Source organism: Lynx canadensis, chromosome F1 (assembly GCF_007474595.2).
Source record: "Lynx canadensis isolate LIC74 chromosome F1, mLynCan4.pri.v2, whole genome shotgun sequence".
NCBI lineage: Eukaryota > Metazoa > Chordata > Mammalia > Carnivora > Felidae > Lynx > Lynx canadensis.
Genome location: NC_044319.2, coordinates 20,492,527 through 20,518,414, shown reverse-complemented (window position 1 = coordinate 20,518,414; position 25,888 = coordinate 20,492,527). Strand labels below are relative to the sequence as shown.

Sequence of the window (25,888 nt, the reverse complement as noted above, 5' to 3'; positions counted from 1 at the left end):
GCTACATGTTAACTGTTATTACATATGCCCCAGCCTGGATGAAGCTGTGGATGGTTTATAGGGGAGGCTTGAGTGATTTTATTTATACTAGTGATGTTTGTAAGTGGATTTATGGTGACAAAATTACTAATGTTAACACTGGTTTCTTTTAAAAAAAAACCCAGGTTTTAAAACAAAATAACTGTCTCTGCTTGTAACTTTCATGTAGGACTAACTGCTAATCTCTGCAGTGTTTTGGTTTAAGTTTAGCATTTAGTGGTAAATAAAGCAGGTAGCTGGAAAGTTCCTGGACAAACATCTTAATTTCAAGAAGACATTTTTTTCCTAAGAAGTAAACATTTTTCCCCCGCCTTTGTCAGTTCCACGTAGAAACAACGGATCCCAACACCAGTTTTTAGACAAGCTTCCAGTTTAAATAAATTGCTGACATTTTTCTCAGGGCTTGGAGGCGGTTTGGGGGCCAGCCTAGGAGCACGGGATCTCATAGTTGCCGGTGACATCTAGAGGCTGTTGTGAAAACTACAGGCAGCCACGACAAGTAGTGAGCAAACTCCTACTTGTGCTACTCAAGTGTGGTCCAGGGACCAGCAGCACTGGTGTCGTCCAGGAGCCTGTTAGAAACGCAGACTCAAACCTACTCAACCCAAATCTGCATTTCAACAAAGTCTAAGAGAAAATGGGCACTCAACACCTCTACTGAGGTCACTGAAATGGGACCAAGCTTTGCAATAGACGTCTTCCCGACCCTGCTGGAGACAGAACACAATCTGTCCCGAGACAATCTTTGAGTAAAACTCAGGCCTTTATCTCCAATTAAACTTGCACGTAAAAAGCAAACACTGAAACCATAAAATCGTTTCAGAGCTCACCTGTGCACCGGTGGCTCCTCCGTTTAAGGTCTATACTGAAGAGCACGTGACAACACAGCAGACTCAGAGTGTCCTCTCCAGAGACGGGGTGCACCTGATGAAAACCACAGGAAACCCCGAAAGGGATAAAACAGTGCAGGCCCAGGAGGCTGTGCACTTCGGAAGTCGGGGTTGTACACACACGGCTAGCCTGGACCAGTCTCCGCTTCCGCAGTGTAGGTTCTGCCTACCTCTCACCCCCCGCCCCGCGCCCCCGACCCTCTGGGATTCGTTCCCGCTCCCGTTCCTCCTGTAATTCATTTCCATCGTTCCCGAAACGCTCGAGTGCTTCGGTTCTCTTCTGTTGGGACTGTGAGTTCTGAGGGGTCACCCACAGCCCAGATGTCTACCAGAGACCAAATAAAGCCTCCCCTACTCCAGTCGTCTTTTTCAAGCTTTAATACCAGTCTTTCTGACACGCTTGAGAACGAAGCCTGAATCTCACCAGGAAGAGGATCACGTGCGGGGGGTGGTGTCAGTGACCGGGCCTCCCACTGCTATCCAAATGCACGACAAAAACTGGCGCAAAACTGTGGCAAAGCAAGCGAAAAATCCTTAGAGCGTCTCCTCAGCTAGTTGAGGTTTATGATGCTGGATTTCTATTTCCCAAGTTAAAAACCTGGGTGTCCTAAGAATAATAATCAGGGGCCCTGGCTCTTCTCCGTGCCTCTATGGTACCATACTGACAAGTCTTCAGGGTTTGTGATTCTTTACTTCTAAAGAAGCTGCAAGAGTGGACTGAACTACTAAGTATACAAATAGCGCCTACGAATTATCTAATGGGACCTTCTGGTAGAGTCACAACCTGCTATGGGCCTTTTGAAGACAGGTAAGGAAGTGCACAGGTCTCACTCGTCGGATGTTGTGCAACAGCCCCCGCGGAAGTTTACGTGGGTGTAGAAGATGTAATTTTTTTCTGTCCCCTAACAAAACAGGAAATTGGAACAGAAAAACACTGAAAGTATCCTGAAACAAGGGGAAAAAAGGAATCAGAGGAAAAGATGCTACATCAATACTTAATAAAATCTTTATTTTTCTTCAGAATTGAAACCCATAGAACACATTAGAAATTTAGGTGCATATCTGTCTTGTTTGGTGTCTTCCCAAGCCCCACCTCTATTTGTGCAACAGCTCTGAGAGGAAATCCTTGGCAGATCAAAACGGAGGGTACTGGTTCCCACACCTCCTCTTAAGCAAATAAATTAGCTTCCCAGTAAGTTATTCCCAGTTCCCCGCCCCCCACCGCAATCACTGTGTACTTGTAACACCTTGGTTCCTTAGAAACCTGTGGCAGTAGAGTCCCCGGCCCCTGCCTTTGCAACCCAGACTTGAGGAATCGAAGGGAGAAAACCTGGCCTTCCCCGGACAATAGGTTTCACGAAGTCAGGTCTGTGTGGCTCGCTCGTGTGCCTAGCCACGGCTGGCTCAGCGGAGCGGCTCAGCGGGCGCCTGCTCAGTGAATGGTCTTTGTCACTTGGGGTCCACTCTCAGAGACTGAGAAGAGAACCTTTCACTAGCTTCAAGTTCTTCAGCAACATAAGTCAGTGCTTCCCTGTGTCAAAATAAATACATTTTTTTCTTGCTACAATACATCTACGATTATATACATACGTACGCCTTTACTCATGTTTCCTGAAGCTCCAGCTCATAAGGTAACTCTTACCAGACAGCTCCCTGACAGATGCTGTTTTCCTGTCACTGGTCAAACAAGAATACAGGGACCATTGAGAATGGAAGCTGAAGGATATGGTGGATGGGAAGGGAAAGCCGGAAGTCTTTTTTTTTTTTTCCTTTCTTTTAAGAAAAAGAAAAGATGAATTTCCTTGGGAGAATTTGTTGTTCAGGTGACACTGGAAAATTGCCACGTACACAGGATTCATCTTTTCTAAAATAATATGCAATGGATGTACCTGAATTCTTCCATTTCCTCCTTAAATTTCATTTGACACATCAGTCCTCAGTGCAACAGGGAGAAATGCCTTATTAATCTATTATTGAACAAAACTCTGAGCAAATCAGATCCTATTAATTTGTTTTGCACAGACAATTATTTACATCCGAACCCACAACATAACCTCGTATTAAAGAATAATTTAGAATGTAACTTCCATACCCATATCTCCCCAAACTCTGGAAGAAATGTATTTAGGAAGTGGGAGGAGGTAAGGAAATGGCAGGCAGTCCTGATTCTCCTCGTCTGACAATATTAAAACGTACCCATGTCTACCTTTACACGTTCCCCCAGGCACGCTCAACCTCGGGCTGTCCGAGAACACTTCCAGCAACTTGTCTGAGTATAATAGCGCTAAATAAACCACAAAGAGGACAGGGTCACAGAACTTAAAAAGATATCTACCTCCATTTTCAAAGAGAATTTAGTTTTTCTGAATTTTAGGGCTATAAGCCTATGCTTGGTTTTTCCAAGATGTGCCTAAACATGCTTTCCTAGCTTAATCCAATCCTGATTAGAACATGAATCTGTTCTAAGAGTCTCGTCACGACCACCCTATTAGCATATGACTTCAACCACGATAGATCTGAACACCTCTTAAGATCATGAAGTTTAAAACAGTAGAAAAGAGAATTAAATTAAACATTTCTGCAATGTTTTGAAAAAAAGGATGTGACATTTTCAAAGCAGCTCTCCCTCCTGCTTTTTTCCTTAGCAGTATCTTCTACCCTCAACATTATGAATGAAGTTCCCAGTTCGAGACCAATTCTCGCCCATCCCACTGGGACACACTCCCGGTGCCACCTGTCTGCAGGAGCACCGATCCGTCATTTAGTTCGACTAACGTTCACCCACGCGGGCGGCGCCGGCCTCCTCCCGCCATCTGCCTCCGGCCAGCTCCCTGATACTCTGGGTCAGCACTACCCAAGGTGTTCTCAGGCTCAACTGTGAATTTCACTTGATACACACTGTAAGTGGCCTTAAAAATCGGAATCTAAGGCCTCCTTTTGTTGACCCGACTTCAGTGTTTTGTGCTAATACCTGTCTTCTTAAATTCCTTTTTCAAGGAGCCCAACCCATTCTTGTGTATGTCTCGAAACGTACATACAAAGCACAAAAGCATCCTGACCTCATGCTATTGTTACGTGGTGACAGGTTACTTAGCGGCCTTTCAATGCGAGAAAATCAGGGCATACATTCTAGGCTGTTTTCGAAAGGGTGGCTGCCTGACACCGGTCTCCGATGGCTGGCATTAAATCGGCTCGCCCACACGCTTTAAGTACCAGTCTCTGCTTGACAGAAGTGAGAAGCTGGACCAGCACCCGGACAAGAGGCAGGAGAGATGGGTCCCCCGGTGGGTGGGCGCACCGAGCCTGTCCCCCTGGGGCCCTGTGCTTTACCGCAACTGCTTACGGGTCCGAGTCGCTCTGCAGGAACACAGACCGCACTGAGCCCGGGTCGTGGGCAGTGAGAGGACACGGGGAAACGATCCCACACCACCGGTTCAGAACGCCCGATGAAATGAAATGAGGACGTTAGGGCTTGATATAAATCAAAATCTTAAGGCCCTTCCTGGTGACCTCCTTAATTTTAAGGCTCAGAATGCTTAAAATTTTTGTTCCCAATCTTCTGCAAGGCCCAAGTCACAGGACAGGTCCAGCCGCCAGCAGGACGAGCACCGTCCGCTCCGGGAGCAAGCTGGCTGTTCTCATGAGAAAGGCACAAACAGCACTGCCATTCTCTCGGGAACAGAGGCTTCGGTGACCAAATGCCTTAAAGGCTGAGGTGGAAATTCATTTCCGAAAAGAAATCAGGATGGCAGAGATCACAGGCAACTTCACTCTTATTCAAGGTACCACCTCAATTCGCTTTGTTAATTTAGAAAAGATGTGCCTGCTTGGGGCAAAAGGGAAAAAGAAAGTCTCCGTGAGAGAATCACACTTGGACAACTTCCGGGGTAACTGGGACACCACCGTGGGAATGCGGGTCTCGCTGAGGTTCGAGTCACGTCTGCGTTTACGCACCTGCCAGGGGGGCTTCTCCGATTCTGGTTCTGCCCCTTCTTCCCTCCTCTAAACTATCCAGAAGAACACTACCAGCCAATCACTTAGGAAGGAGCCCGGGCGTCTTTCCCGCCTTTGTCTTTCCCACTAATTCTATCCTAAAAACATATCCCTCCCAGGAGAGCATGCTATTTGGGCTCAACAGAACGCCAGGTCTTACTGGCTGCTACTCCTCAGGAGGCAGGAAAACTCCCAACTGGACTAGTCCTGGTTGCAAAAGGACTCAAGAGATTACAAAGTGGTCTCAGAAAATCCACAGGTGTGGAGAAAGGATTAGAAGATGAACCCGAACTACACGCTCTAGAACCAACCCCAGCATTAACCCATCCAGGCGCCACACCTCGATCCACCCTTTGGCACGTGAGTTAGGACGGACCAAGCGGGAGGCCCACCGCGGGGGTGCGCAGATGCCGAGGGGGTCGGGTGGTCTGGCAGGAAGGCTCCTGGGGTCTGCAACCTGTCGTCTCTGCTTTAGCTTCTGCTACAGAAATCACCAAAGGAATCCAAGGCCACCCTGTCCCCTGTCACCCAGAGCTTGCCGCCGGCCGTTTCCAATCCATCGCACACCATTTGGAAGTGATTGTGCTGTTTCTCTAGCTTTGTAAAAAGTAGTTTCACTTATTTTGTGTGGCGAATTACAAGTGGGAAAGAGGCATCCTGTCTTCCACCAGCACAGCGTCCGCCCCAAACTGGTCAGTGCACTGCTTCACGGTGGCCAGGACGCTCAGGAGCCGCTGGTCCACGGCGTCCAGGTGAGGCTCAGACAGCACGGGGGAGATGGGGTCATGGGCCATGGCGGATTTTAAGGCAGACTTCAGCACACCATTCTTTAGGTAGTTCAGTCTGTTCCAGGTAGAAACCCGAATGCTGCAAGAAAGTTTTAAGGCAGATTACATAAAACCGCTTACTATCAAAAGGAGTTTAAAGCTGGCTTGGTAGGCAAAAGTCAAGAAATAACCGGGGCGCCTGGGGGGCTCCGTCGGTTGAGAGTCCGACTCTCGGTTTCAGCTCAGGTCATGATCTCGAGGTTTCGTGAGATCGAGCCCCGCGCCGAATTCTGCACTGGCAGCGCGGAGCCTGCTTGGGATTTTGTCTCCCTCTCTCTGCTCCTCCCCGACTCGTGCTGTCTCTGCCCCTGCCCCTCTCAAGGTGAATAGATAAAAATTAAAAAAAAAAAAAAAATTACGTAGAGACACCTGGGTGGCTCAGTCAGTTAAGCGTTGGATTCTTGATTTTGGCTCAGGTCGTGATCTCATGGTTGGTGGGATTGAGCCCCGCATCAGGCTCTGCGCGGACAGCGTGGAGCCTGCTTGGGGTTCTCTGTCTCTCCCCCTGTCTCTGCGCCTCCCCTGCTTGTGTGCTCGCTCTCAAAATAAATAAATGAACTTAATGAAATAAAATAATAAAATAATACCAGCAATAATAATCTGAAATGGAGCTCTGAGAGCCCGGTTCTTTCTCTCATTTTGATTTACCTTTTAGTTTCTTTGTTTTCTAATACAGACTTAAAAAAAAAAAATAAATTACTAAGTGACTATGAAAAAGTTACTTCTGGTTTACACAACTTCAAATCGAGATATGCAGGGGCGCCTGGGTGGCTCAGCCGGTTAAGCGTCCGACTTCGGCTCAGGTCGTGATCTCACCATCTGTGAGTCTGAGCCCTGCGTCGGGCTCTGGGCTGACAGATCGGAGCCTGGAGCCTGCTTCAGATTCTGTGTCTCCCTCTCTCTCTGACCCTCCCCCGTTCATGCTCTGTCTCAAAAATAAATAAACATTAAAAACAAAACCAAATCGAGATATGCAAACTTCAGGTGGTCTGTAGTGAGGAAGTGAGAGGACCTCAAACCCCAAGGTAAACAATACAGCAGCCAGGGATGCAGACTGTACTAGATTTTTGCTGGACAGAGGACTATTTTCTGATAGTAAAACAAATGTGAATATATATTATTGAACAGACTGAAAATTTCTATTCATACAAAATTTGCAGTGACTTTTGAATTCCAGGGGTTCTGGGTTGGAAAAGCATAAAAAGCACTTGGTCAGGTATTAGGAAGTCTTAAGGCCAAGGAACCTACTGTACTGTTCCCTGAGCCTGGAAAGGAAGACAACACTGGCCGATGTATTTGATGTGCGTAACTTACATGCAACACTGATAGAGGGGGGCAAGAATGCTTCTCTCATCCAGTGACGGGTTCCCAAAGCTGAAAATCAAATTAAAACTTAGTGAATTAGTTAGTGGCACCAGTTCCCCGCTTAGCATCAGGGCAAGAGCAAATTCTCTAAGAAAACCCAAATGTGATCCTAGATAATTTCATGCTCCCACGGCTCAAATCACTTAAATTAAAAATAAACAGGGCATGACCAATTAGACATGGGATCCCTAACAGCCTGTACCGCAGTATCCAACAACAAATGCCCTCATTTACAAGGCTCCTCTCTTCTAGAAGCCAGCTACGGCAAGGTGCTGAGGCATAACCACATAACACAGGGTGGAGCCCGGGGACCAAAGGGAGGGCCCGAAGACCCCGAAACCTAGAAAGGCTTTAAGGGCGGGAAGAGAAATAAACACTAGTCACATGATTCCCACTTGCTCTACTTCAAATCACCAATCAGAACAGAGCTGGCTCATCTATTCCTACAAGAAAGTAGATGGCCAGATTCAGACAGGAGAAGCTGCTCGGAAGGCTGACAGTGATTCCAAGCAGATGTAAAAATGATCTTAGCAGTAATTCAGAATGAATGAGAAGTGGTTCTGGAAAAACCCACTCTGTGCTAGAAGCTCACCCTAACAGCCTGGAAGGTCTGGCGGCCCTCAGCACAGCGCAGGCCCTCAAATAATAAATGGCGAAGACGGAGTGCCTGGGGGGCTCAGTCGGTTAAGTGTCTGACTCTTGATTTTGGCTCAGGTCCATGATCTCACGGTTTGTGAGATCGAGCCCCACATCGGGCTCTAAGCTGACAATGCAGAGCCTGCTTGGGATTCTCTCTCTACCCCCCTCCTGCTCTCTCTCTCTCCCTCTCCCTCAAAATAAACATTAAAAAAGGAAAAAAAAAAAGGAACTGCTCTTCTCATGATCATAAAAAGTCTGGGCCTAGACTGCCATAAATGAAGCAAAACATCCTATCGAACAAATTAATTCTTTAAACCGCATGACCCTTTGGACAGAATCAACTTAAGAGTAATTAAATTTCATGTTCTATTAAATATGTATTTCTCAAGACTCAAAACCTCGTCAAGGGAGAGTGACACAAGCAGCGAGCGAAAAATCAAAGACCCTGTTGTCCCGCAGTCTGTGTTGAGAATCACAGTCTTTGCCTCCTAGGGAAAAACCCCACTTCTCCACTTTTTAAAGCCCTCAGACCCGAGGGTGGAGGGCGTACAGATGGAAGGATGGGCGCCAAGGGCGAAGACCCTGACCGAAAACGGGAAGGACGCCTTCTGGCGACCGCGTTCTGGACGTTTTCCAGGGCACCCGCGAACGCGCCCTTGTACGCGCAGAATCCCCGAACTGACGAGGATAGCCGCGTGGCCCTACCTTTTGGCATTATCGAGAAGGATGAGCATGCTAGCGCCTTCGTCGTCTTGAAAACTCTCATAGTGATGGCGGTCAGCGTTGCCGATCAGGTAATCGAAGACTGCGGTGTCGATGATGTCCAGGAGGCGCGGGCCGGAGTCGTAAGGGGACGTTTTCTTCACGGCGTCGCAGTAGCTCTCGTCGTACTCCCACCTGGAGGCGAGGGGCACCGCCGGGGGTATTTACCGGGCGCCCGCGCTCTACCTGGCACCGTTTCAAACACAGAGAAGAGACGTCCCCGCCTGGCGGGCTGCCCCCAACCCTCACCTCCCAGCCCTGTGTGGTCCTGGACGGAAGCCCCGGCTCCTACACGGCGCGGCGGCTGGCCGGGCACAGGCCAGAACGAGGTGGCGGCCCGGCCACAGGAGCACGCACCTGGCCAGTTTGCCCTCTCGGTAAGTCCTGCCCCATGGGTGTCGGTGTTTCTGCAGAGGCCACACATCCGGAAGCCACAGCGTGACAGACCCCTCCATTGTGTCTCCATCGGCACAAGCTGGCTCCGTTTCTCGGCAGTAGTAACACTTCCCGTAGAAACAAGTATTATTTCCTAAAGCGGAGAAAGGAGCCAAATACACTTAAGGAAGAAAAGAAGACTCCAAGTTCTCCCCGACGGTGTCAAAGGGAGCAGCTAAGTGAACAAATACTGTGAGAACAATGATCCTAAATGATATTTCAACATCGATTTATTTTCTATACAGGTAATAAAGGCACACGGTGAGAAAACAACGTCGGAAGGCACAAAAGGACGTATTTGAAACAGTTCCTTGCCCTCTGTGTCCCTGCTAGCCAGTCCCTCTCCCAGGAGTCAAGTGGTGTCACAAGTATCTTTCCGAACTCACTTTAAGTAAAGAAAAGTCATGCCCTCTTCTCTTCGGTCAGGGCTGACACTGGCCGGAGCGCCCAGGGGACGCGGAGTGGGCCTGCACGGGGTCAGGCTATGGGCTGGGAGTCTGGGTACATGGGGGTGGGAGTGGGGTGTAGCACAAATAAATACACTGAGGATAATGGGAACCAGGGTTCTCAGATGGAGAAGGGAGATTAACACACAGAAAGGGAGAAAACCAGAATAAATCTTGTGGTGTTGAATTAGAATTGGAACTCCTGGTTTGAGAGCTTTAACACACAGGTATAGAAAAACACACAGATGTTTGTGAGTGTATACATGCATATTTACACAGACATGTGTGTGTACACAGCTTTCCAACCTCTGCCCCTCAAGAGAAAAAACCTGGAAACGATAAGCAAGCAGTAATGAGCACACTTAGCACTCCCATACTAGTTTCTAAATACCATTTTACTACTATCTTAAAAGGACCAAGGGCTCCTTGGAGAAACAGGTGACTCTAGGGTGGGGGCAGGGAAAGTACGAGACGGATCTGGGTCCTGTTGCTACGCCAGGTGTAAGGAAGCACTCAGAGAATGATGGGGACATTCCAAAACCCACTGGTCAAATCTGGGACAGTTGGAGCATCAAAGAAGTAACAACAAATTATAACTCTGAGTAAATTAAGAGTCTGAGAGTTCACAGTAATATCAACAAATAACTAAATCAACGTTGGTCACCGGGGGAGAGTTCTGCCCTTTAACAGAATGGAGACTATTAAGTCTAGAAAGAATGATAAAATTAGCAAATAACTATTTGACAACTATCACAGTAGTAACTGATTCAGGCAAGAATTATCAATGAATGTCAAACAAAACTGGTGGGTAAAAGTTCGATGAGGATAGAATATTTACAGTTCTAGAGTACCTCACAATAAAGTATTCAATAATTGCTAATAAGTATAAAATACTAACTTTACACTGGAGGAAGCTTACAGATGCCTACCATCAAGTGATAAAAGTTGACATCACCGGGGCGCCTGGGTGGTTCAGTCGGTTAAGTGTCCAACTTTGGGTTAGGTCATGATCTCACGGTTCGTCAGTTCAAACCCTACCTCTGGCTCTCTGCTGTCAGCGCAGAGCCTGCTTGGGATCCTCTATCCCCCTCTCTCTGCCCCGCTCACACATGTTCTCTCTCTCTGCTCTCTCAAAAATAAACATTAAAAAAGTTAACCTCACCTGTAATGGGGCACAGCAACAAATCTACATCATGTGCCTCCTGATATGATGTACCGAGAAGAACACAATAGCACTTCTCTGGTATTCCCACCCAAACTTTTAAATCATGAGGAAATATCAGACAAACTCAAATTAAGAGATACTCTATAGGAACACCTAGGTGGCTCAGTCAGTTAAATGTCTGGCTCTTGATCTTAGCTCAGGTCATGATCTCAGGGTTCGGGAGTTCAAACCCCGCATTGGGCTCTGCGTTGGAGATTCTCTCTCTTTCTCTGTCCCTCTCCAGCTCGTGTGCGTGGGTGCTCCCTCTCAAAACAAATAAACAAACGTTAAAAAAAAGAGAGAGATTCTATAAAGTAACTGGCCTGCACTGTTACCAAATGTTCAAAGTCATGAAAAAACAAGGAGAGTGAAGCTAAAATGACAACTAACACAACACACGATCCTAGACGGAGTTCTGGACATTACAGGGAAAGTGGCGAAATGTGAACAACGTCTGTGTGTTAGACGCTGATGCCGCATCAACGGCAAATAATCTCCTGATGTTGCCGACTGAATGCAGCTGTGTAGGAGGGTGTTCTGGTGCTTGGGAAATACTGAAGTCCTCATTCACTAGCGTATTCATGTCTGCACCCTATTCTCCAATGGTTGAAAACTGTTTAAGGAATCTGGGGGACTCTGGACCATCTCTGCAACCTTTGTATAAATCTAAAATTATTTCAAAATAAGAAGTTTAGGGGCACTGGGGTGGCTCAGTTGGCTAGGCGTCTGACTCTTGACTTCAGCTCGGGTCATGATCTCATGCTTTGTGAGTTCGAGCCCCACATCAGGCTCTGTGCTGAGAGTGCAGAGCCTGCTGGGGATTGTCTCTCTCTCCCTCTCTCTGACCCTGCCCCACTTGCTCTCCTTCTCTCTCTCAAAATAAATAAACTTAAAACAAAATTATTAAAAAGTAAATAAATAAAAAGTTTAGGGGCACTTGGGTGGCTCAGTCAGTTGAGCGTCTGACTTCGGCTCAGGTCATGATCTCGCGGTCCGTGAGTTTGAGCCCCGCATCGGGCTCTGCGCTGACAGCTCAGAGCCTGGAGCCTGTTTCAGATTCTGTGTCTCCCTCTCTCTCTGCCGCTCCCCTGCTGGCATGCGCTCTCTCTCTCCCTCTCTCTTTCAAAAATAAGTAAACATTAAAGAAAATATTTTTAAAAAGTTTAAAAAACCAAATCTAAAAGGTAAGTGATGTTTTCTTGGCCCTCCATCGCTATTAAATATAGCCATCAAATGAGCTACTTTCCTCCATGTAACCCCTTCACATACTCCTTGAATGACTGTTCATGTTCTCACGCACACGTATCCCTAAAGAGATGGGCAGCAATCAAACGTTCTGGTAATTCCAGCCCCCAGCACAGCACACACTCCATAGAAATAAAACCATTCCACGCCCACCCACAAACCTGATTATATCACTCTTGTACCTTAAAAACATTTCTAGGTAAAGAATAGTTGAATTAATTGAACAATATACCACATATATAATGTTTATAATTATAAAAATATAAACTTATAAATTTAACTTGATCCCATCAGAAATACGAGCAGATCAGGGCACCTAGGTGGCTCAGCTGGTTAAGTGTCCGACTCTTGATTTTGGCTCAGGCCATGATCTCACGGTTCATGAGATCAAGCCCCATGTTGGGCTCTGTGCTGGCAGCCTGGAGCCTGCTTGGGGTTCTCTCCCTCCTTCTCCCTGCCCCTCCCCCACTTGCACGCTCATGCTCACTTGTGTGCTCTCCTCTCTCCAAACAAAACAAAACAAAACAAAGAAATACCAACAGATCTTTTAGAGGGTAACTGGATAAGACGATTTTTAAGGTAATAAGGAAAAAGAAAAAAACTATTAGCAAACTCTTAAAATAAATCTCAAAGAGCGGGACTAACCCTCTCAAAACATACCATGACACCTCAATAATTAAACCATAGATCAACTCATGAACAGACAGGAGCAGAACAGGAAGTCCAGAAACTGAAACACATACAAACGAAAATTTATTTCAGGGGGAAAAAGACCACCGCTGTAGTAAGCTGGGATAACTACTGGGACAAGTGACAGCCACCCAGAAAAATGACACAAACAGCTGGGGCCATACTTCATCCACACACCAGGGTAAATTCTAACTATGTCAAAAAGTTAAATGTGAAAAATAAAACTATAAAAGTACTTAAAATTAAAAAGGCGGAATTCTCCCATCATCTTCGAGCAAGCAAGGTTAACTATGATTCAAAATCAGAAAATCTGTAAGAAAAGATGGATCGATCACATTCAAAACAAACAAAAAATTTCTATAACGCAAAATGATACCATAAGCAAAGTCAAAAAAAAGAACTGGGGAAAATATTTATATCTCGTATCACAAAGGGCTGTCTTCCCTATGTATGAGCTCCGATAATTTGGTAAGAGCAGTGGCAGAGCTGAAAATGAGCAAAGGATACACAAAGACAGGTAAAAGAAAATACAAACAGCTCTTAAACAAATGAAAAGATGATACATCTGAAAGACACAAAAGCCAAAGCTCGGTAACATGCTGTTGCTGATGCTAATGGAAAAGAGGGGTTCTCACGCATCACTACTGGGAACGTAAACTGGTTAACATCCGTGTAAAAGTACGTGTGCCCTTTGACCCGGCGCTTTCGTTTCTGGATATATTTGATCATGTATGAAGTTACACATGTGTACATATTAATTCTGGGCAACACTGGTTGTAAAAAAAATACCGGAACTTGTATGTCCAATAAAGGTCTGCTTAAATGAGTCATGGCAGATCCATACAACAGAGCACTGTACAGCTGGCAAAACAACAAAAGAATGAAGAAGCTCTTTATATGATAATAGATTTCTAAGACATATTAGGCAAAAGAAGAAGATGCAAAAGTACGTACAGTATGACATATGTATTATAAAGTGGCAGAGTTAAATAAAAATATACATTCGTATTTGATACAAAAAAGGACATAAAGAAATTACTAACAGAGATGACCACTGGGAGGAAGGAGAAGGAATGGAGAGATGAGGGGGAAACTTTTCTTATAATCTTTCTAATACTTTTTAAAAATTCTGAGTTGTGTGAATGTCTTACTGATTCAAAAATTTTTTTAAAAAACAAGCAGAACACTGCAGCAAAGCCTGCTGCCTCTATGACAAAACCCAAACTCCTGAGTTTGCTAAGACCCTTTGTAACTGAATGGAGTATGGTGTACTGGCTGAGTGCGAAGTAGGGTCAGGTTTCTGGGGTTAAAATATGGACCGCAATTAGACGTGAGACTTAGACGTCATTAGATGTGAGACTTTGGGCATGTAATCTCACCTCTCTGAGCTTCCTCTGTAAAATGGACAGAGCAGCCCTCTTCCACTGGGTTGTGAAAAGCAAAAGGGATAACCCACAGTCATGCTCACCACGGAGCCTGACACAATGTCAGAGACCAATCAATGCCATCTACTTGTTATTAATCATCTGCCCTCCAATCTACCTTTCCAGACTTCAATATCCCTGTTCACTGCCATGAACCTAGGCTCTGAATCTTTTACTATTTCCTGGATGCATCAAGCTTTTACAACTGGTTTTCTGATCACCTTCGTCTCCATGTTCTCCTTGAATGAACCTGTAATAATCAAATCTATACTTCCGGTCCACACTTCTCACCTAGGCTGTAGACTTCAGCACCTAAATGACCGGTCAACATTTACCCCTGGATGTTCCTGTCAAGGTAAGATTTTGTACCAAATTCCACTGTGTAGAACTGTAATTCTTGGGACACCGGCTGGGTATTCTACAATTCAACTCAGTTCTGACACTATCTACCCAGAGACAGCACCAGACTCCAAAAGTTAAAGTCTCAGTCCCACAAGAACGCAAACTAGTGCAGCCACTCTGGAAAATGGTATGGAGGTTCCTCAAAAAACTAAAAATAGAACTACCCTACAACCCAGCAATTGCATTTCTAGGCATTTGTCCAAGGGATACAACTGTGCTGTTTCAAAGGGACACATGCACCCCCATGTTGAGAGCAGCACTATCAACAATAGCCAAAGTATGGAAAGAGCCCAAATGTCCATCGATGGATGAATGGATAAAGAAGATGTGGTGTGTATGTGTGTATGTACACACACACACACACACACACACACACACACACACAATGGAGTATTACTCGGCAATCAAGAAGAATGAAATCTTAAAAAAAAAAAAAAGAATGAAATCTTGCCATTTGCAACTACGCGGATGGAACTAGAGAGTATTATGCTAAGTCAAATTAGTCAGAGAAAGACAAATATCATATGACTTCACTCATATGAGGACTTTAAGACACAGACAGATGAACACAAGGGAAGGGAAACAAAAATAATATAGAAACGGGGGGGGGGACAAAACATAAGAGACTCTTAAATATGGAGAACAGAGGGTTACTGGAGGGGTTGTGGGAGAGGGGATGGGCTAAATGGGTAAAGGGATTAAGGAATCTACTCCTGAAATCATTGTTGCACTATATGCTAACTAATTGGGATGTAAATTTAAAAAATAAAATTAGAAATAAAAAAATAAATAAGAAAGATTAAGGGAGCCTGGCTGGCTCAGTTTGTACAGCATGTGACACCTTGATCTTGGGGTTGTAAGTTCAAGCCCCATACTGGGTATAGAGATTACTTAAAAATATAATCTCAAAAAAGTAAAATAAATAAAATAAAAGTAGAAAGATTAAAAACTTAAGGGGAAAAAAAGTCTTAGTCCCTCCCACAAGACTGTGCTCCAATTCACATGCCAGTTGTAAGTCTAGGTGGTCACCTGGGCTTCTCACGGACTGGCTTAAAACTCAAGAGGTTTCTATAAGCCCTTCCTGGGGTCTGACCAATTTGCTAGGGCAGAAGAATATACACTGCGGAAAGGACAGTCTCTTCCGTAAATGCTGTTGGGAGAACTAGACAGCCACATGCAGAAGAATGAAACTGGACCACTTCCTTTTACCATACACAAAATTAACTCAAAATGGATTAAAGACTTGAACCTAAGACCTGAAACCATAAAATGCCTAGAGGAACAGGAGGAGAAGAACATATAGGCAGTAAGCTCCCTGACATCGGTCTGGGTGATGATTTTTTTTGGATCTGACACCAAAAGCAAAAGCAACAAAAGCGAAAATGAACAAATGGGACTACATCAAACTAAAAGCTTCTGCACAGCAAAAGAAACCATCAACAAAATGAAAAGGGGCTGATATCCAAAATAAATAAAGAACTCTTACAATTCAATAGCAAAAAAACAACCCGATTTTAAAAAGTGAGAAGATCTGAATCAACAGCTTTCCAAAGAAGACATACAAGTGGCCAAGAGTACACGAAAGGTATTTCACCAATCAACAAAACTAAAATGCAACCAAGAGAATGGGAGAAGACATTTGCTAATGACATCTCTGATAAAGGGTTAATACCCCAAATTGATAAAGAACTTAACAAACTCAACACCCAAAAAACAATCCAGTGAAGAAATGGGCAAAAGACATGAATAGACATTTTTCCAACGGAGACATCCAGATGGCTAACAGACACATGAAAAGATGCTCCACATCACTTATCATCAAGGAAAATACAAATCAAAACCACAATGAGATACCACCTCACACCTGTCAGAATGGCTAAAAAGAACAACTCAGGAAACAACATGTTGGTGAGGATGTGGAGAAAGGGGAACACTTTTGCACTGCTGGTGGGAATGCACACTGGTGCAGCCCCTCTGGAAAACAGTATGGAGGTTCCTCAAAAAGTTAAAGTAGAACTACCCTACGATCCTGCAACTGCACTACCAGGTATTTACCCAAAGGATTCAAAAATACAGATTTGAAGGGGCACATGCACCACCCCATTGTTTACAGCAGTGCTATCAACAATAGTCCAACTATGGAAAGAGCCCGAGTGCCCATCAACTGATGAATGGATAAAGAAGATGTGGTATACATACACAACAGAATATTAGTCAGCCATCAAAAAGAATGAAATCTTGCCATTTGCAACGATGCGGATGGAGCTAGAGTGAAGTCAGTCAGAGAAAGACAAATACCATGTGACTTCACTCATATGTGGAATTTAAGAAACAAAACACACGAACATATGGGAGGACGAAAAAAAGAGAGAGGAAACAAACCATAAGAGATTCTTAAAGATAGAGAACAAACTGAGGGTTGATGGAGGGAGGAGGGTGGGGAATGGGCTAGATGAGTGATGCGTACTAAGGAGGGCACCTGTGATGAGCACTGGGTGTTGTATCTAAGTGACGAATCACTAAATTGTACTCCTGAAACCAATATCGCACTGTATGTTAACTAACTAAAATCCAAATGAAAATCTGAAAAGGGGAGCCTGGGTGGCTCAGTCAGTTGAGCATCTGACTCTTGACTTCAGCTCAAGTCATGATCTCATGGTTGTGAGACTGAGCCTGGTGTTGGGCTCCATGCTGGGTGTAAAGCCTGCTTACAATCCTCTCTCCTCCCTCTGCACCACCCACCCCCGCCACCATTCATGTTCTCTCCCTCTCTCAAAAGAATTTTTTAAAAAGAAAAAAGGTGTTTCACATTATTAATCACGAGAGAAATGCAAATCAAAACCACAATGAGATATCATCTCACACCTGTTAGAATAGGTATAATCAAAAGACAAAGTGTTGGTGAGGATACGGAGCAAAGGGAACCCTTGTGTACTGGGTGGGAATGTGAACTGATGTAGCCACCACGGTAAACACTGTGGAGGTTTCTCAAAAAATTAAAAAATGGAACTAACGTATGATCTAACAATTCTGAGTATTTACTGGAAAAAAAACCCCACCAACTTGAGGGGTTGGTGCCTCAACGTTCCCTGTGGCATTATTTACAATAGCTAAGATACGGAAACAACCTAAGTGTCCACCAATGAATGACTATTGCTGTATGTGTATGTATATGTGTGTGTGTGTATATATATATATATATATACGTATATATGTATACATATGTACATACATACAAATGTATATATGTATATATGTGTATATTTGTATATGTATATATACATATATGTATATATGTATATATGTGTATATACATATACACACATACACATATATACATACACACACACACACACACACACACACACACAAAAAAATGAAATATTATTTGGCCATAAAAAAAAAAAGAATGAAATCTTGCCATTTGCAACAACATGGATGGACTTTGAGGGCATTATGCTAAATGAAAGAAGCCAGACAGAGAAAGACAAATACCATCTGATCTCACTTACGTGTAGAATCTAAAAACAAAACCAAAAAACAATCCAAAACTAAGTTCTCAGATACAGAGAACAGACTGGTAGTTGCCAGAGGCGGTGGGGTGTACGGTGGGCGAAATGGAATAAAGTGGGTCGAAAGGTACAAACTTCCAGTTATGAAATAGGTTGTTCCTGGGGGTGTAAAGCACAGCATGGAGACTATAGTTAATAATACTACAATGAAACTTGCTAAGCGAATAGATCTTAAAAGTCCTCACCACAAGAAAAAATTCTGTAACTACGTACGGCAATGGATGTTAACTAGACATTGTGGTGATAAAATGTGAAGCCATTGCGATGTATACCTGAAACTAACATAAATGTTGTATGCCAATTATAGCTCAATAAAAAAAAAAAATTCCTGGAGAGGCTCATAGGAAAGCAGTTTACTCACTAGACCACTGGTTTATTACAAAGGATACAAAGCAAAAACCTGATGGAGATAAACAGGGCAAGGTTTCCAACAAAGGAGCTTCTGTCCTCATGGGGCCTGGCCAGTGGCATATGGAAGCATTCTGGTTCACTAATCTGGAAACTCCCAAATCCCATACTGCTGGCATTTTCATGGAGGGCTTTCTCAGAGAGGAACGGTCAATTATTAACTCTATTTTCAACACCCCTCTCCTCCCTGGAGAATGGGAGGTGGACGGTGGGGTGGTGGTGAAAATTCCAAGTTTCCAATTGTGGCTTGTCTCTTTGGTGACGAGCTCCCGTCCAGGAGGCATCCGGAAGCCCACGTGGTGTCACCTCAAGAGAACAAAAGACACCCCTGTGCTGTTATTGCTTAGGAATTCACCAGGGTTTTAGGAGTTCTGTGCAGGCACTGGGGGCAGAGCCAAATATACCTATTTCTTATTATTTCACACAAGGAAACGAAATGTCCAAAATTTGATTCACTGTCTTCCTCCTCTTCATCTCCCCAGGTCTGCTCCTTTGCACACATTCCTACGACAGCTAACAGCTTTGTTATACCCTGAGTCATCCAATCCAGGAACTTGGGAGTCATTCTTAATTTTTCCTTCTCTCTCAATTGTCCCACTCAGCCCAAATGTTCACAAATCCGTTCCATTTTAATTCTCGAGTGTCTCTTAACTCTTCCTCTCTGCCGTCCTTACTCCGGTTCTGGCTCGTACCACACACGCGGTTCGCACACAGCCTCTATGTGCTCTCATCGCTCATCTCATCCCCTTCCCAACCTCATCCCCATCCTCCACAAAGCCGCCGCAGTTGGGTTTCCAAAATTCCATTCTGATCTTCCCGTGCTCCAGCTTTTTTAACGGCCTCCCACTGCCTAGGCAAAACGTCGCCACTTCTAAGCCTGGTGCGCAAGGCCCTTCAGTGACATCGTTCGGATCACCTGCCTTCCCCCCTCACCGGCACCACAGCCCCTTCACTTTAGCTAAATTACACAGTCTCCTGAGCTTGCCACAGGCTTCTCTCACTTCTCGTCACCTTGTCCATGCACCGCCCGCCACTTGGAACACGGTTAACTCAGGGAGCCCGTGCACCGGATGGGAACAAAATTACATTTTTATTTTCATTAGCTTCTATCTGAAACTTAGCATTTCCGTCAGTTATGATGGCAGGGAGCAAACCAGGGTGGTATTATCATCACCTGTGACTTTTTCACAGAAGAAATTAGACTTTTTGTATCATATTAGCACTGTTGCAGACAGCCCAAAGTATCATTCATACACAGTCTGAGATTATGATTATGATCTTATTTCGTGTGTTAAGTAATAACAAAGCACATACTAGTATATCACAAACTTGCTTTTTCTAATTTTTGATAACAAAACTGTATTTCAATATTATTGGTTTCATTTAGAATTCTATGTATCCTAATTTATGTATTTAAAAACATTATTTTGAGAAAAGCTCCTCTCTAGCATGCCAAGAGTCTATAGTACAGAAAAGGTTAGAGTCCGGACACCCAGGATGTGCCTTCCCACTCTGCCTTCCTGGAGGATTGCTATTCTCCCTATAAGACTTGAATGAAATACCACCTTCGCTATCGAACTGTCACCTTGACCCTCACATCTGCCCTTCCCTTCCACACACTCACAGGCCCTCTGTATGTGTCTGGCTTCCTTGTTAGACGAAACTCCTGGAAGACAGGAAGGTGTTATTCATTTTTGTATATTCAGCACCTGGTTCAGAGCCTACCACACAGAAGTGAAACAGAATTTTGTTGAAAGAATGTCATTTTTTAAATGTTTATTTTTGAGAGAAAGAGAGACAGCGGGGAGGGGCAGAGAGAGAGTGGGGGACCCAGAATCCAAAGCAGGCTCCAGGCTCTGAGCTGTCAGCACACAGCCCGATGCGGGGCTCACAGCTTGTGTCACAAGCTGCGAGATCATGACCTGAGCCAAAGTCAGAAGCTTAACCGACTGAGTCACCCAGGCACCCCTGAAAGACTGTAAAAGAATATAAGCGGATGAAATATTTGAGAGTCTGAAAATCCGGGTCTGAGTCCTGGCTAACAAGTAGTAGCTATGTGACTTTGGGGAAGTCCTCTAATTCCTTCGAGCCTCTTTCTCAGGTGTGAAATATAGGTACATCTCCCTTACTTACTGCATTCTTTTGTCAACATGATCAAAATAAGGTAACTGTGTAAGTGCTTTGTTGAGCTGCAAGGGTCACATAGAACTTAGTTGTTATTATATGAAGTTATCTCATAACATATTTTTAAAAATTGTGCTAAGGTCAGCTCATTATTTAAAATCTACCTCCAGCCAAATCCGTCTACCTGCTGCTACGGATTGAATGTTTCTGTACCCCCAAGTTCATATGTTGAACCCCTAATCCCCAGTGTGCTGGCATTTGAAGGTGGGACTTCCAGGAGGAGCCCTCATGATGGGGTTCACGTCCTCGTAAGAAGAGACAGCAGAGATGATTCCTCTCTCATTCTCTCTGCCGTGTGAGGACACAGCAAGACGGTGGCTGACTATAAACCAGGAAGAGTGTCCTCACCAGAACCCAACTGTGCCGGCACCCTCATCTAGGACTTCCAGCCTCCACGACTGGGAGAAATAAATCTCCACTGTTTAAGCCACGTGGTCCATGAGCTCTTCCGGCAGCGCCCACTGAGACGCTGCTCTGTGCTGAGGGTGTGTCCAGAAGCTCATTCCCCAAGTGTGCCAACCCCACGCACTGGCCTGTCTCTATGCCCTCGCTCCGTTCTTCCTTTCTGTTACTTCGCCTGATGCCCAGCGAAGACGCTGCCTGGGCGCCTCCTACCGATGCTTCAATACTCAGTCTCAGTGACAATAACCTCCTCTACAAACCTTTTTCTGGCCTCTCCCTCTCCCACCCCTCGCACCGTGTCTGAGAGTTAACCTTCTGTGAGTCTCCAGAGAGCAGAGGCTCTGGCCTATTCTTGACCTCCTCTCATCCAGCAGGAACTTGTGTTTGCCTGAGCACAAAATTGGATAGGCAAAGATGATTAGAAAATACATGAAACAGGGGCGCCTGGGTGGCGCAGTCGGTTAAGCGTCCGACTTCAGCCAGGTCACGATCTCGCGGTCCGTGAGTTCGAGCCCCGCGTCGGGCTCTGGGCTGATGGCTCAGAGCCTGGAGCCTGTTTCCGATTCTGTGTCTCCCTCTCTCTCTGCCCCTCCCCCATTCATGCTCTGTCTCTCTCTGTCCCAAAAATAAATAAACGTTGAAAAAAAAAAAATTTAAAAAAAAAAAAAGAAAATATATGAAACAAATCATGACACTGTGTGTTTTTGCTTATTTGTAAGAACAGTGTAGCTTGGCCTTCTATGTTTAAATTCTGAATGATGAATCTGTCATAAGCCCTTTAAATACTCAATTTCACCTCATTGGAAATATAAATCCATTCATTCTAGCCAAGCAAGCTGAAATTCATCTCGCAATGCTGTTTTGATAGTCATATCATAATGCAGAGCACTGTGTCATTGAAAATGTCACCACGATGAGGCTGAAACAAGAGCCCCCAGCACCTCTGAATCCCTCCCGTTCTCACTGTGCCCACAAGGAGAACTGGAGTGAGAATTTAGCTCAGAGTCCTCACCCTGGAGTGAGAAGACGGAGAACGGAGACCAGAGGGACCACAGCCAGTTCCACGTACAGTGAGTTATAGGCTGACCCTTTCAGAGCAGAAGGCAGCGGCGATCTTTCAGGCCCACACGCAACCCTACAAGGGCATTTCTGACCCTCTTACAGGCTTGCCTTAGGGTTTCCTCAATTCTAAGGAGATAGTTCCCAAGAAAGGACATGTATAGGAAAAACACCTCCAAGTCAATAATACACATTCAGGCTAAAATTTAAGTTTGAGATTTACTTTGAGATCAAGCAGAAGGAAAAGAAGTTATCACCTGCTTACACTATCAGTAAACTATGTCACTTCCTACTTCACAGACACAACAAAGCACACATCAGGGAAAACTTTTGCTTTCTGGCCACCTGCCGTCAGATCCGTTTCCCCCAGTGACCTGAGAACAAGTTACCTGATTTGGTTTTGTGCTCCCTTGAGTTCTTCAGTTCCTGAAAGTCACAAACCAGCTTGCGCCATGATAGTTAATAACTTATTAACTACTCCTCTATTTAAACGTCCTCTATAATCTTCTTACCTACGGTTAGGAAGGTGCTCAACAGCTGCTCCGTGGCAACAGGCTTGATCTCTGTCCGCAGATTAACAAATCTGCCAACCACTAAGGGCGCTCGGCGGAAACCCAGGATCCTGGTTTGGGAGGTTGAAGAACAGAAGAGAAAAATCTGTGGGGGTGTATTTGACAAAGTAGTCTTAAAAAGATATTGTTGTTTCATAGGTAAATGTATATATTTTGAAGATTTTATTTGTAAGTAATCTCTACCCCCAACATGGGATCGAACTCATGACCCCAAGATCAAAGGTCGCACGCTCTACTGACTGGGCCAGTCCAGTGCCCCTGCGGGTCAGTCTATTTTAAAGGTACGTATATATATGAGCTTAATATCAAGATGTAGGTCATTTATTTTAATATGTACTTCAGCAAAAGGGATAAGGCAAATCTGGCCAAATGTGGACAGTTGCTAAATCGGGGAAATAGATACACAGGTTCATTATACCGTTCTAATTTGTTAGAAATTTTTCATAATAAAAAATTTTAAATAAATTTTAACAAAGCATTAAAAAATGGGCTTAAATACAGAGAAAGACAGATACCATATGTTTTCACTCTTATGTGGATCCTGAGAAACTTAACAGAAACCCATAGGGGAGTGGAAGGGAAAAAAAAAAAAAAGAGGTTAGAGTGGGAGAGAGCCAAAGCATAAGAGACTTAAAAACTGAGAACAAACTGAGGGTTGATGGGGGGTGGGAGGGAGGGGAGGGTGGGTGATGGGTACTGAGGAGGGCACCTTTTGGGATGAGCACTGGGTGTTGTATGGAAACCAATTTGACAATAAATTTCATATATTGAAAAAATAAAAATAAAAAAATAAAAAATAAAAAATGGGCTTAAATCCATACATAGGTTCAAAGCTTTGGGTAAAACAGCACACTGGCAGGAAACTATCAGATTAATCTGAAGGATTAACCCATAGGACTACTTAAATACAGATACACGCGAAGATAACTTCTCTCTAATGGTCTAAAGTATAACCTTATGGTTGAGCAAAATCATTTTTTAAAAAATGAAATTTACCGGCAAAAAAATACACACTCACTGAAGAAAGGTGGAGGGGCAGGACTTGGAACATACAGAATCGTTATGATGAAGAAAATAAAGATCACCCATAATTCCACAGCCCAGAAATAACTATTGGACTTTTGGCATATGAGCATTTTTTCCTTTACACACATATATAAAAACATACACACTCTTGTGTATATACACAATGGAGATTATACTATACCCAATTTTGTATCCTGCTTTGCATTCATCATTATATCATGAGCCTTTTCTCATGTCATTATAAAACTTTTAAAAACAGCTGTGTAGGGGAGCCTGGGGTGGCTCAGTCGGTTAAGTGTCCAACTTCAGCTCAGGTCATGATCTCACAGTTTGTGGGTTCGAGCCCCGCATCAGGCTCTGTGCTGACAGCTCGGAGCCTGGAGCCTGTTTCGGATTCTGCGTCTCCCTCCCTCTCTGCCCCTCCCCCACTCTCACTCTGTCTCTGTCTCCCTCAAAAATAAATATTGAAAAAAATTTTCTTAAATAGCTGCGTAAATAAAGAATCCACTGTTCGGGGTTGCTGACTGACTCTGTCTTAATCTTAGAAAAGCCGCAAAAGCAAGTTAATCAACTGAGGTGTCAAAATAACAAACATCGAGAGGACCTCCCAAGGCCAGAGAAGGTGGTCAAATCCTAACGTAATGGAGAAATAGCAACCCAGAGCAGAGACGTGTCAGGAGCCATGGATGGGAAAGAAGAGTTGGAAAGTACTTTTCCTCCCTACTGACCAGTGCCAGGCCAAAGAACAGCAGCCAGTTTAGCGCGGAGGGGCCACATCACAGCGGCAGTTAACAAAACGGGTGGGGGTACTGGCTAGAGAATAACTTGCAAGCTTTGAGGTAGGGAAGGACTTTTAAATACAAGGCCCCCAAAGCACAAGTCACGAATTGGAACATTAGTGTATTTAATTAACACCAAAGGCAGTGATTTCTGCACAAAGACAACTTCACTTGAAGTTAACATACAGGCGGTTGTGCTGTGAAAAGGTAAGGAGACGTTCAATTTTGCTAATAACTGGGGAAAAACAAAAATTAGTAACAATGATGTACCACTTTATTTGACTGGATTAACACAAATTAGTGTGTTGGGTGGTATGAAGTACTGGTATAGATATGGGAAAATGATCTTCACGCACGGCTGGTGTCCATCAGCAGGGAAACAGGAAGGGGTTTGGGAATGAAGAAAATGGAAACAAATGAGGTCTTGGAAAGACTGATTCCAGAATGTCATTTAGTGAGAAGCAGGATTTACCTAACTCTCTACTGCTAGGTCTTAAAAGAGGCAGTGAAAATTCATGGCGTTGTGAACAAACATTTATTTAACCTTTTCCGTATCACTGGATGTTTGGATTGCTACCAGTTTTTCACTACTGAAAATGCTCCAGCTAAGATCGTGGGTATATATCTTTGAATTTCATTACTTCTCCATGGTACTTCCTAGAAGTACCTTCCTAGAAATATCTTAGATAACTGCGTGAAAAGGTAGTTATGTTACTCATCCAAAGAATAGGAACATTAAGGTTTCTGATACATGACAGAGTTCCTAAAAAGAAAAACTGAACCGATTTAACAATGCCACAAGCTGCGTATGAATCTCAATCCATTCCTGCCAATAAAGTACTACCCTCTTAAAAAAAATACTGGCCATTTTCAGCAGAAGAAAGTAGTATCCCATGGTTTCAACTGGATTTTTTTTTTAAGTTTATTTATTTATTTTGAGAGAGAAAGAGACAGTACAAGTTGGGGAGGGGCAGAGAAAGAGGGAAAGAGAGAGAATCCCAAGCAGGCTTTGCATGGCCAGTGCTGGGCTCAGTGCAGGGCTCGAACCCATGAAGCCACGAGATCATGACCTGAGCTGAGACTGAGTCGGACACTTAACCGACTAAGCCACTCAGTGCCCTTCAACTGGATTTGCTGTTACTGGTGAGGATGACCCCCTGCCATATTTATTAGCAACCGATCATTTCTATTCAGTCAACTGTGTCCTTAGACCATTTTCTATTAGGGTTTTAGCACATATTTGGATTTGTATAAACATTTATAATATTAAGCCTATTAATGCTTGGATTACATTAGGTTCAAGTATTATCTCCTAGTTTGATTTTAAATTTTGTTTGATGTTTCCTGACATATGAGTTAACTTTATTTAGCTGAGTCTACCGAATAGCTTTTCCTTTGCAATTTTTCAATTATTGCTTTTGTGCCTAGAAAATCCTTCGTAATCCAGAAAAAGACAAAAGTCCATCTTTGTTTTCTTCTGGTTTCCTTTACACGTTCGTTTAAAAAATACTGTGAATATTTCTTT

At 44.1% G+C, this 25,888-nt stretch overlaps 1 protein-coding gene across 6 annotated transcripts in view; it reads right to left on the bottom strand.

The window, feature by feature from the left end:
* Window positions 1-1,919: 1,919 nt before the first annotated feature.
* The window catches only part of FAM20B (FAM20B glycosaminoglycan xylosylkinase), a 44,198-nt gene continuing 20,229 nt past the window's right edge, over window positions 1,920-25,888 (bottom strand). For all 6 annotated transcript variants that reach the window (XM_030303236.1, XM_030303232.1, XM_030303231.1 and 3 more), the window contains 5 exons: window positions 22,499-22,608; window positions 8,873-9,044; window positions 8,459-8,650; window positions 7,064-7,123; window positions 1,920-5,789 (listed from right to left, as the gene is read on the bottom strand). In XM_030303236.1, coding sequence (XP_030159096.1) covers window positions 5,558-5,789; window positions 7,064-7,123; window positions 8,459-8,650; window positions 8,873-9,044; window positions 22,499-22,608 — 766 coding nt within the window. In that variant the 3' untranslated portion in view covers window positions 1,920-5,557. The remainder of the gene's footprint in view (window positions 5,790-7,063; window positions 7,124-8,458; window positions 8,651-8,872; window positions 9,045-22,498; window positions 22,609-25,888) is intronic.